This window comes from Nuphar pumila, chromosome 6 (assembly GCF_984573655.1).
Source record: "Nuphar pumila chromosome 6, dmNupPumi1.hap1.1, whole genome shotgun sequence".
In the NCBI taxonomy this organism is placed as follows: domain Eukaryota; kingdom Viridiplantae; phylum Streptophyta; class Magnoliopsida; order Nymphaeales; family Nymphaeaceae; genus Nuphar; species Nuphar pumila.
Window position 1 is genome coordinate 94,351,960 of NC_143254.1, and position 13,400 is coordinate 94,365,359.

At 39.6% G+C, this 13,400-nt stretch overlaps 1 protein-coding gene across 1 annotated transcript; it reads right to left on the reverse strand.

Annotated features, from left to right (window-relative positions):
- Positions 1 to 12,233: 12,233 nt before the first annotated feature.
- Positions 12,234 to 13,154, reverse strand: LOC149835232 (uncharacterized). The gene has a single exon (XM_090009543.1). It carries the CDS (start codon positions 13,152 to 13,154, stop codon positions 12,234 to 12,236), a length of 921 nt encoding a protein of 306 aa, XP_089865669.1.
- Between the last annotated feature and the right edge of the window lie 246 nt (positions 13,155 to 13,400).

Genomic DNA, 13,400 nt, shown 5'->3' on the forward strand with positions numbered 1-13,400 from the left:
GCTTCAATGGTCGGATTCTTCTTTTGCCTGTCAGAACCCCTCATCATCCACCGTGAATCAGGCCTACCAAAAACCCTCATCTGGACTTGCCGTGAAAATGCTTTGCCATGAAATCATTTTGAGTTTCACAATTGTTTCATTTTAAACTTCACGACAGGCTATTTCACTTTGAATTTCACAGTAGGTTGTTCCTTTGATTTTCACGGCAGGGTTTTTTTCAATTTCACGGCAACACTTCATTCTGCATCTTCACAGCATTTTAGGCATTGCATTTTAGGTATTTTTATTTTAGGCATTGCATTTTAGGTATTTTTATTTTAGGCATTGCATTTTAGTATTTTTTTTTGAGGCATCACATTTTATGAATTTAGGCATTGCATTTTAGGTATTTTTTATTTTTACGTTTTGGATATCTTTTATTTTTTCATATTTTTGTGTATCTTACATTTTTAGCATAGTGTCAGTCTTTCGCTGCTTGTGTGTTCGTGTTTTGTAGTATAACGTGGAGTGAATGCAAGCGAGCGAGACACATGGTGTCATGCATCCAACACCCAATACGAGGACAAAAGCATAAAAGACATTTTAGTTTTTCTTTTAGATTAGGAATTTGATTTTTAATTTAATTTTTGGGCTTGTAATAAAATCATTTTAAACCCTCTGCGCAGGGTAAAAATTTGATGTAATAGCTAAGTAGTTATTTTCTCGTACTTTATAATTTTGGCAATAAGGCGTAGTTTAGTTGAGTGTTTGAATACGAAGTATCCCCCGTTCCATGAGATCGTCCTGGACTCCACCACTCATGCGAGCTGGATTTTATTTTTGGTGTCTGGCTTTCACGTTGTTTTCATATCAAAATATCACTTTCTAAAACTGTTTTATAAAAACTGACATTAAATTTTGGCGGCGTGCCGGTGAACGGCGAAATACAAGTATTCACTTTATTGTCTTTTGTTTGTTCTCGTATTTTAGGTTGTTAGTTTACTTTCAGTTCATTAATTATGATTGTTTAGTTTATTTTCCTGTTGATTAATTAGGATTACTTAGTTTGCTTTTCGTACTTAGTATTAGAACCACGTGTTTGTACAATGTAGAGACCATTTTACTTTTCCTGCACAACCCACCTATTAGGATACCCTTAGAGGTGACTACGCACGATTGGTACCATGCTCATAGTTTGCTTTTCGCAAATTCCCTGTTGAGTGCAAGTGTGTGGTATTTTGTTTATTTCTAGCTTTTTGTTATTGCTTTTTATTTTACTCGCTTTGTGGTTTGTGTGGTTTGGCCGCTTAGTGTGTTAGTTAGGTAGAAAACATAAGTTTAGGACGTTTGCCGCACTGATCTACTCCGTTGGTGCATGCAAGGGCGACGATCGCTTAACCCTGAGCTTGTTGAGCCTAATGAGGATCATGAGTCTCTCGTTAGGAGAACCAATCATCCCATCACCATGGCCGACGATCAGCCTTTGATTCATCCTTTTAGGGAGTATTTCATGCCAAATTAGTACACTCCCGCCTCCTGCATCACGAGACCTGATGTAGGAGTGAACCCGTTTGAGATTAAGGTCAGTGTAATCCAAATGTTACCATCTTTCTATGGCCTTAGCAACGAAGACCCCTACCGTCATCTCGATGAGTTTATCGAGATTTGCTCCATAGTGCGGATCAACAATTTTAGGGATGACACATTGAGGTTGACGTTATTTCTGTTCTCCCTCAAGGATAAAGCCAAGCACTGGCTAAAGGCCCTCGATACGATTTAGATTACCACTTGGGAAAGAATGCAGCATGAGTTTCTTAAAAATTACTTCTCAATTGGCAAAATGAATAAGTTTCGTAAAGCAATAAGCAGTTTCTCTCAGATTGAGGAATAACAATTCTACGAGACTTGGGAGAGGATGAAAGATCTTCTCTGCAAGTGCCTCCACCACTAGGTGCCTCGTTGGCAACTGGTGCAGTATTTTTATGATGGCCTGACCGAGAAGGACAGGCAAATGATTGATTCGTCATGTGAGGGCACATTCATGCTCAAAAGTGAGGATGAGGTGTGGACTTTATTTGAGACTTTGAGTGAAAATGTCATGCATCATGCCGTGTCTTCACGGCTCGATAGGACCATATTTGTGCCTAGTGGTCGTACGAAAGTTGGGATTTTGGAAGTAGGGTCCGAGCGAGAATTGCAAACCAAAGTTGACCTGTTGACTAGGAAGTTAGATCAATTTCTAGCCAATTCATCTTCGAGAAATCCTATAGGAAAAGTGTGCGAGCTATGCGCTAGCCCTGCACACTTTATTTTTGAGTGTCCGGTAGCACCGCTATATCCTGAATTTATTCAGGAGCAGGTGAAGGTTGCTCAAGGTTTCGCTAGACCTGTGCACGATCCTCTGACACCTACATATAACCCGGGATGGCGACACCACCCCCATTTTGACCCCTCTCCCTCCATAAGCTCTTTCAGACACAACATAGACTGAGTAACTTTTCATAAGGTTACTCGTGTCCCATATTTCCAAAGGTCCACCCCCAGTTTAGTTTGCCTTCTCCTCAGGAGCCCACATCAAGCACATCATTTCAGGAGAAGATGTTATAGGCTTTTTCAGACATTAAGGCCACTTTTTGTCCCCACACGCAGTCCATAGCCAAGCTAGAGACTCAAATGGGACAGTTGGCTAAGGCCTTGAGCAGGCGCAGCGAGGGGAGCCTACCTAGTCAGACTGTTGTCAACCTAAAGGAAAATGATCTCATGTTATTGGGCTTGCATCCCCCAGATTCTCACCATGAGCAGGTCAAATATGTTATATCCTTTCAGAGTGGGAAGGCTTCTCACCCCATTCAGGAATTGATTGTTGAGCTCATTATCCTACCCACTGACCAGTCGTTCTCCTCCATCAGGCCCCGGGAGAAGGGGCAGGGCCCGCAGTTTGTATCTTCATCATATGTTTTTTGAGTCCCAAATTTCCAGGCCTTAGGGCAACCGATTGCTTATAGCAAGCAAGAGGTGCGCATGCACAAGATGCTTGACCTAGTCAAGCAGGATCATATTCATCCTTGCTTGATGTTGCATACAGTGATAGTCGATCAGTCCTTGACTCTCCTTTCGAGAGTAGTCCCCAAGAGAAGACTAACCTCCTGTCATCCTGTGTCGAGAGTTATAATATCACTTATAGGGGTAGAGTGGGCGGAAACACAGTGCACAGTGTCACAGATGACACTCTTTTTCTCAGAGAGCCCTATTGAGCATGACTTCACGTCCATTGATCTCATGGATGATGAAAGGTTTTCTAGAGATCCGTATGGCTGGGAACGTGAAACTTAGCGCTTTATGGGAGGCAACCCATATGTTGTATATTATTAGATTTTTTTTTAGGATTTGTAGATTTTCTTATTTTTTTTTTCATTCATGAGTTCTCATGTCATGTCATGTATATATTACATTCAGTGCAATCATAGGACGTGCATTCATATTTCATGTCAGGTTGTTTCTACTTTTTTCCCTCATTTACTGTGTCTCATATGCATTCACTTAGTTTCAGATAAGCATGGGGGAGTGTCACTGGGACAATGTCATTCAAGCATGGGGGAGGGTGTAGTTTGCACACCCTGATATTTTTGTCTACGTATGTGAATGTTTACACATCTTTCATAAAAAGTAGGTCTTTAAAGAAAGAGTTTGAACTTATATGAATGTTATTCAAAATCTATTATTTTACAAGATTTTTAAGCCCCACGAAAAAAAATTTCTGACATGGATCTATAAATTATGGTTGTTTATATGGATTTCAAAGAAATGATGATAGATGCATGTTAGAGTTTATTTTGAATCACAAATATAAATATGCATAGTTTTATTTTTGAAAAACTAAGTAAATGAACAAAAGCGCAAAAATGAGCTCAAATATGAAAAAGAGCATGTGTTAGGTTGTTTGGATATATTTCACAATCTTTAGTAGTTGGGCTCAGACGCAAGTTGAAGCATTTGAGTTTCATTTTGAAAAGGAGAGTAGAAATCTTCGTGATCCTTAGTAGCTGAGAGCAGACATAAGTTGAAGTGTTTAAGTCTCATGTCAAAAAGTTGAATGAAGGAAGTCACTTTTGTATTCTAGTTAATATCTTCGGCCTATATTGTTCTTATAGAAAGTATAAAAGATATTGGCATTGCACAAGGCATAAAAGCAGACCATACGCAAGCCATAAAATAAAAATAGTGCATAAAAAGAACAAATGTGAAAAATTGAAAAAAAAAAAAAGACAAGAGCTTAAAAAGAAAAAGTTCACTACTTAGAAGTGTGATTGAGAAAACCTGTGAAGAAAATATGAGTGAGGATAAGTAAATAATAACTTGTATTTGTTTGATTTTCTAAGAATAAAACATAAATAATTGTCATATTTAGAAAAGTGAAAAAAATCTTTTTATTCTGTGGTGGTAGATAAAAGACTCTAATTATGTTTTGATTATGTAATAACAGGAAATATTTGTGAAAACAAAATCTTTAACTACCTACTGCTTGTGAAGATGAGTACTTTTATGCATACATGACAGGGATGTTTGTGAGTAGCATCATTGTAAACCCTCACGAGACCTTACTCGTCCACTGAGGTAACCCAGGAGTTGAAAGGGCTTGTTGCATGTGCTAAATGCAACCGTGATTCTTACGAAAGTGAGTTAGTTTGAGTAGTTTTGATTCTTGCATTTTTGCTTCAGTATGCTCGAGGATTTGCAAATGATAAGCATGGGGGTATTTGATCATGCATTTATTTTAGCATTTAAATCATTTAATTCATGCATAAATCCAATAAGAAATCACATTAAAATCCCATGTTTATCGTTAGTTTCGAGAAATCGTGCAAAAAAGATAAATATTGGAAAAAACATGAATTATAAGTTTTATTTTGCAAATTAGTGTTTTTTAGAAGTTAGTCACTTGTATTTCTTTTAGTAGTTTAGATTTTAAGTAGATTAGATTAAAAAAAAATAAAGAATTACATTCATATTTCTTAGAGTTTTTAGTAGTTTAGTAAAATTGTAGGAAAGAGCTTTAGAGAAACCATTCTTTTTAGAAAGCCCCTTTTTGGAATTTATGAGAATTAAATAAGACATTTTTTAAAACAACAAAAATTAACCTAAAACCCTCTTTAAATTCTCACGAATTGGGAAGAGGGGGCTGTCCTCCATTGCTCAAACTTAGCCCCTCTTCTCTCAACCCCTCTCCACCGGTTGCTTCTTCCCCCTTCTTTCTTCCTCCTCTTCTCAATCCTTCTCTCGTCGGTGGATTTCTCCTAAATGGGTAACGCGACGACAAAGGAGCGGCCACTTTCTTTTTCCAACCAAATCCGTAAGTAGCTTCTCTCTTTCCCTCTTCTCTACTTCTTTTCTTTCTTCTCTCAGTCTCCTCCCCTGCAAAGATGCCTCTCTCTCCTTCCCCTTCCTCTCTAACTGAATTCTCTTCTCTCTCTCTCTTCCTTTCCTCTCTTTTCCCTTCCTCTCTTCTTCCCTTTCTCCTTTCCTTCCTCTCCGGTGGAGAAGCCCAACCCGGCGGCGGCGCATACAGTGAAGGCCACCAAATCTCCTCTCAACCCTTACAAAATCCAGTAAGTATCTCTTCTCCCTTGTGTTTCTCGTTTTAGATTAGTATTGAATTGGATTATAGAAGAAAAAAATGAAAAAAAAAACTAGTTTATGTTGTTTCTCATTTGCATTTCATTTAGTTTTGATTTTTCATTTAGTTTACGTTGCTTTGATTTGTGTATTTTGTTCCTTTTGAATTTACATTTCAGTTAATTTGCATCACATCATTTTTGTTCATCTCATTCCATTGCATCATCTGCTTAATCATGCATCTCATTGCATACTTGTTGTTTTGATTTTACTGCATACATTTGCATCTGCCCTGAAGTCTTAATCCATCATTCAGCATCATCCGACATCCTCATCTCAAGTTCACTGTGAAATCATCAGCAGATCTCATCAGATCTGTCGTGAAAAGTCGATCTTCTTATATCTGTCAAGAATCCGATTTGCATCTGTTGAAACTTCACTGTGGGATAAGATCAACTCAAATTTGATCTGCCATGAAATTAGAAACCTGTCTGTCGTGAAATCAGTTCAAAGGCAGAGCAGCCACCGGATTCACTTGCTTCAATGGTCGGATTCTTCTTCTGCCTGTCGGAACCCCTCATCATCCACCGTGAATCAGGCCTACCAAAAACACTCATCTGGACTTGTCGTGAAATCATTTTGAGTTTCACGATTGTTTCATTTTAAACTTCACGACAGGCTATTTCACTTTGAATTTCACGGTAGCTTGTTCCTTTGATTTTCACGACAGTGGTTTTTTCAATTTCACGACAACACTTCATTCTGCATCTTCACGACATTTTAGGTATTTTTATTTTAGGCATTGCATTTTAGGTATTTTTATTTTAGGCATCGCATTTTATGCATTTTAGGTATTTTTGATTTTTACGTTTTGCATATCTTTTATTTTTGCATATTTTTGCGTAACTTACATTTTTAGCATAGTGTTAGTCTTTCGCCTTTCGCTGCTTGTGTGTTCGTATTTTGTAGGATAGCATGGAGTGAAGGCAAGCGAGCGAGCGAGACACGTGGTGGCGTGCATGCGACATGCAATACTAGGACACAAGCATAGAAGACATTTTAGTTTTTCTTTGAGATTAGGAATTTGATTTTCAATTTAATTTTTGGGGTTGTAATAAAATCATTTAAACCCTATGCGTAGGGTAAAAATTTGATGTAATTGTTAAGTAGTTATTTTCTCGTACTTTTATAATTTTGGCAATAAAGCATAGTTTAGTTGTGTGTTTGAATACGAAGTATCTCTCGTTCCCTGAGATCGACCTAGACTCTACTACTCGTGCGAGCCGATTTTTATTTTTGGTGTCTGGCTTTCACGTTGTTTTCATATCTAAATATCATTTTCTAAAATCGTTTTATAAAAACTTACATCTGGGTGCTTGGTAGATTTTAGTCTAATCCAGACATATCCCATTGGAAGGCTGCTACAAAAGTCTTGCGATATTTGTAAGGAACAAAAGACTATATGTTGACGTATCATAAGGTTAATCACCTCGAGGTTATTGCTTACTCAGGTGCGGACTTAGGAAGATGCCTTGATAGTAGAAAGTCTACTACTGAGTATGTTTTCTTACTTGCTGGGGGAGCGATCTCTTGGAGGAGTGATAAACAGCCGACCATTACTACTCACACCATGGAGGCAGAATTCATAGCATTGTACGAGACTACTTCACAGGCCGTATGGTTAAAGAACTTTATATCACAGTTAAAGGTATTTGATTCTATCAAGAAGCCAGTGAAGGTCTACTGTGATAATGAAATTGTGATGCCCTTTTCAAATAACAATAAGAGAACTACATCATATAAGTATATAAAACTAAAGTACTTTATTATTAAAGAAAGGACAATGAATCATCTAGTGCATATTGTTAATATTGGTACCAAAGAGATGATTGTTGATCCTCTTACTAAAGGGCTAGCACTGAGATTGTATTTCGAACATGTATTGAGGATGAGCTTGTTAAACTCTTTATTTTGACATATGCATATGAATAAAGTGATCACATACAGTTTATTGATTCTCATTATAGTTGTTTATTGTTAATCTCATAAGGATTAGAGATTTAACTAAAGATCTGTAGAACAGAGTTTAAAGGCCAATCTATTCATCAAGCAATTCCCATAAAGTATTTGGTTCGGGGTTTATCGCTGGGATAAGTGGGAGAATGTTGGAGTCACCCACGTAATGTGGGTGTTACCCACATTAAGGACTCCCATAAAGGTGTCCCTATCGGATAAGCCCCACAATTTTGGAAGGGAACAATTACGTAACTATTACCTAATAAGGATTTGCATTATAAAAGGGGTGTTGATGAGGAACCCCATATGGATGAAATGTCAAAAAAACCAAAAACTGCTTACCGATTTGGGATTTGGATCCTGCTCATCGTCGTTGGAGGGCCTGTGCTCATCAAGGGCTGCGATCGGCTGAGGAGTCAAATATCCCAGAGTCGTCGGTTGGGCTTCGCTTAACGGTCATCTGCAAACCGACATGACCGCTACAGGTATGCCATCACCCTTTCTCTTGCGTAGGCCCCAAAACATAGACCTAGCCACATTAGTTCAGCCTGCCATACTTATGGTTTTTGTCCATTTCAGCGTAAAACTATGAGGGCTTACCCCTGGAGACCAGAGAATCTCCAAGCTTCGGCTTACTTAGGAGGGTGACGCCCATAAGACTTGAACCTCGAATGTCAAACGGTCTAAGCTCTATCCCACTAAGCCAAACCCCTTGGGCCCACATAAGGGGACCATGTGTATGTGCTTGCATAGAGAAAGCGCGTAAAGAGCACTTTGGGAGTAGACCAACAATGTCCCGTCAAACCCCTAACAAAACATGCGCCTTGCTTCCATGGCCACACAAGTTCAAAAAGGTTGGGGACCAACTGACCAACGTCGTGCGCTTCAAACTTCAGTTGGTCCCACCAACTACGGCTGTCTCATCAATATGTTGGTGATTAGAAAATACCAAGCTTTAGAGATGTACCAGGTGTGTTTGGGTATCAGGTGAAATTTAGCCAAGTTCATGAACTCTTAAGGTTTGGCTGGGTCAAAATGAGTGGAAGATATTTTGGGGCCTTGACCAGTGTTGTCAGTATCGGTGTCGGCAGATACATATCCATAAAATCGACATGATACTGACCTGAATCGGCTATTTTAAAATAAATGTAAAAAATTAGCTAAAAAATGTTTTTTATATTATTTTAATCACTTTTAACATGTTCCACTAATATTTTTTAACCTATTCAGAACGATTCACTTGAGAATAGGTATCAGCCGATTCACCTTAGTTGGCCAAACGATACAGGTCAGATTCCGCAACTGACAGTATTGGTCCTGACAAAACTAAAAGATCGCATGTGGAGTTGGAATTTTGTGGACTTAAGTCACGTGAAAATGTACTCTTAAGAGAAGTTTGCTTGTCACGGAAAACTCTCTTTTTTTGCGGAAACGCATCGATGGACGTGCATTTTCATGGAGCTCAGAATGTTGAAACAAACACGAAACCACTGATTTGCATCGATGGTCATGCCAAAATGCATGCTGTGTTCCCCTTTTCTGCGGAAAGCAAGGGGGTTCCGATTCTGTTTCCGCAGTAGAGGAATCCATGAAAAGGGTGACGTGACAATCCATTCCGTGACAAGCAAACGCACCCTTAAAGGCAGGCCAAATCACATAGAAAGCTTGTTTGGAAAACTGTTATGGCGCGTTTGTTGCACACAAATCTGTGGGAAAAGAATCTCACGCGAAACAGGCTCTTTCACATGACAATACTCTCCATGGGGAAAGGTGGGTGTTGCAACCCGGTTTTAATGCAAAAAAAACTCAGCTTCGTTTTCATAGTGTTCCTGTAACTTCTGGATAAATTTTGGTACTGATGAAGGTACAGAGTTGAGGCAAAAACATAGATGTGACCTATGTCAACTTAATCTGATCATATAAATGTGTTTAACGTGATTTGTTTGCTAAAGATTAGGCCTTGGGTTGCGTTTTTTATCTGAAAAAAAAGGAAAAATAAAGTACAAGGTTAGATAAATTTACTTTTAACTTAAAAAGTTTTTCTATCACCCTTAGGCTTTAGGCTTAGGAGCACATCAAATGGGTGGATTTCTCAATTGCTCCTTCTTAGGACGAGACCCTTTATTTATTGAGTAAGAGGGCGTTATAGTCTCTCATTAACAAAAGAATTTTTGCCAACCTTCCTTCACTCCCTTATTAGATAATATTTTTAATTAAAATAAGACAGTTGTAGAGATTTTTGAGATAAAAATAAATAAAATTTAATAAACAAAATAATTATAAACATATCCCAAAAAACAAGATTTATCAAAAAAATTTATTTGACAAAATCATAACTTTTATTTAATATATACATGTTTACTAATATGTTAACTGAACTACAATGAAAAATGTATTAGAGGTCTGGCTTTAATATAATACACATAGTCTGATTATTGTTACCAGCATCAGAAAAGCTTTGCTCACTTAGTCATAGACATTTGTTATCAATATAGGACATGTTGATTGCCTATGATTAAAGTTCATGTAGCTAATTTTATCTTAATGCTACTAATAACTATAGTTATCAATCATTGTCTATCATAAATAATGTCAAGTTTTTTGCAAATATGTGTGTGTTCCAGTTTTTGTTAGGTCTTGGAGTGATTTTTTCATATAAAAGTTGTAAGTATGTCTATCTCTTGAAAGCCACATATTCAAGAGACCATACTTCAGAAAAAAAAAATACACTAAGTCACCTAAACTCACTCAAGCTTATGACCCTAACCTAATTTATCAAACATCAAAGACAATTTATCCAAAGTTGTGATGTTAGTTTTTTTTTTCTTTCATGTCCAAATTGACACAACTTGTATTTGTTTCCAAACGAGCTCATCTTACAACAAAAAACTAGTAAAACCAAAATAAGATATTGCATAAATCATATTTACACGCATTACCAAAATGTTCATAAACAATTATCCATGAATTTCATTAAAAAAAGTTATGCAAGATCATATAAAATATCCAACAATAATCAACAAATATCATCAATATTATATTAAAAAAACATGATATTTTAAAGTATCATGTTTTCATTGCATGTTAAAGTATAAAAAGAACTTTTTCTGCAAATTATTTTATATTACTCAAAGCATCTACAAGATACTACCACCAAACTTTTACCATGATATTGCTGTAATGTTTGAACCCAATACTGCAAGTCTGCACCCTGCACCCTGCACCCACTTGTACTAAGCCAAGTTACTCGGAGTCCACTTGTATGGGAATGTCCTGATTAGGGGTGCAACCATGTCGGATTCACGGTGGATCTTACTAGATTTGAATATGGTAGATCTGGATTTGGATTTGAATCTAAATCAGATCTGACGAAGTTTGAATCCAAATTCTAAAGGAATATGGTGATGCTGCATCTGACAAAATGAGCAAAAACAAACTATTTACATGTAAAAAGTGCAATGTGGTTGGATTTTTCTTTGAATCAATTATAATTTGATTTAAAATATTGATCCAAATCTGAAAGTAATCTTATTGAACATATCGAATCCGATCTGAATACACATTCATAGTTTACTTAAAAGATCCATATCCGAAAATAACATGTCAAACTTGAACCAAATATTTGACCGTATCACATCCATTTGCAGCCCTAGTCCTGACCCCAACCTTTGTCCAAAGGTCTCACCAATGGATGGGTGGTGGGGGTATGAGATCATGTATTATTGTGAGCTCTCTCAGTAATGGTGCACTTTTGCAGGACTCACGAGGGGGGCGCTGTGCATGAGTCAAAATCTTTGTACTTTTTTTACGCCTTTTCCGTCTTCTCAGACGCCAACAAACCTTGCCATGGTCTCTCTCTCTCTCTCCAACAACTTGCATATGCATCGGCACTCTCACCGAAATCCTTTATTTTTAGACAGAGAAAGCTGGGGTTAGGCATACCCACCATATATCATTGGGATTCGAACTTGCAACGTCCCAACACAAGGTAACGTGCACTAACTGCTCCTGCCAAACAAGCGGAGCCCCCATGGGTACTCCCACCCCCATCTTACATCTAAACGTTAGTCCCCAAAATAGAGTCCAAATTTCACCGAGTGAAGATCCACACCTACTTATTGTCACAGACAAAAGTAGCCTCAACCCTTGAAAATTACCACCTTTACACACCAAAGCCTATGTTCACAAAATTATCTTAATTGCATTTCATGAAATGGGTGCCTCAAGGCAGCCATGTAGTACTAAAGTAACTTGAGTACATGACCTTGGTAACGTTTTGGGTGACACTCCAAACCTAGCCCAACGGTGTAAATTCAGTGTAAAACGTCAATGTACAAAAGGATAGAACCATGTTAAATTCTGCTTAATCACAAGCGCCAAAGACACACAACCCCTCGGAAAACCCGCCGGAAAGTGGGATGGCCACATTCTTTCCAGCAAGATTTCTAGCAGATAACTATGTAAAAAAACACAAGCAGCTCAATAAAAAAAAAGAACTTATTCTTCACTCTAATTGGTCCATTATTTATGTTATTAAACAAAAAAATCATAATAACTCACAATGCTACCTAATACAGAGATGAGAGAACCCGTACAACAAACCGCTAGCGGTTTCCCGGCCATCGTCAACCCTTCCACGCGTACACTACTAACGAGAACCCCGTGGCGTTCGGGTCGGACTCCCGATTCGCCCACTCCAGAACCGAAGAGCTGCAGCCCGAGGAGGAAGAGGAAGAGTAGGAAGAGAAGGAAGCAGTCTTCAGGAGGCTCTTCTCGGGTTCCTTCAGCCCGAACCCGCTCGGCCACGGCACCGTGGCCAATCCGCTCTCCGATACGGAAGACGAACCGGTTCTCTCCGCCTGGAACATGAACACCGCGTGCCCGGAACACGGGTTGAACAGCCAATTGTGTACGTCCCAGTAGACCTGAACCGGGACGCCATCGACAACAAACCGGTCGTTCCCCCTGAACTTCCACTCGAGGTTGCCGACACTCAGAACCGGTTTCTGATCGACCCGGAAGGACAAGCTCGGTTTGTCGGCCTCGCACTCGATGGTGATGTCGTGGGGGTTACCGCCGTCGAATCGGGCCTTGGCGGCATAGAGCCGCTTGCCGAAGACGTGCTCGCGGCGCGAGACGAGGACGGGCTCGGCCGAGGGCGAGTGGGCGTGGGTCTTGGCGTAGGCCTCGTGGTGCATGTCGCCGACGAGGAAGGCCATGGTCTTCCGGTCCGAGACGAGGCAGAGGTAGAACCCCCGATCCGGTTCGGTACCCGAAGAGAACCGGGCCTTTGAGAGGTCCCAGAAGACCCGGGTCTTCCTCCCGCTGAGGTAGAACTTCTTGGAGCCCTTCTTCTTCCAGAAGAGCCAGGGATTCATCTGGACTCGATGCGAGAGCGACGACGTCTCGTCGTCGTCGTCGTTGCCGTTGATGTTAGGATGGACGGTGAAGCTGAGAGATCGGCCTCCCATGAGGGTGCGGCACCAGGTGACCGTGACGCATCCCAGCTCGGTCTGGTAGAGGCAGGTGGTCAGGTTCTGAACCATCTTCCTCCTCCTCCTCCTCCTTTGAGCGATCAGAACTCAGATGGAGGTCTGAAAATGCCTCTCGCGGGCTTATTCTTCATCTCCAAAACGCGGAAAAAAAAATCCTGACCGAGCCTGTTTGGCGATGGTGGTTTTTGGGGTTTCGCTATTCCTCGAGATCCGAATGGACGCAGAGGTGATGATGGAAGCCGACGAAGAAGACGACGATGGTGATGATGCTGGCGCGGAATCGATGGTGATGATGAT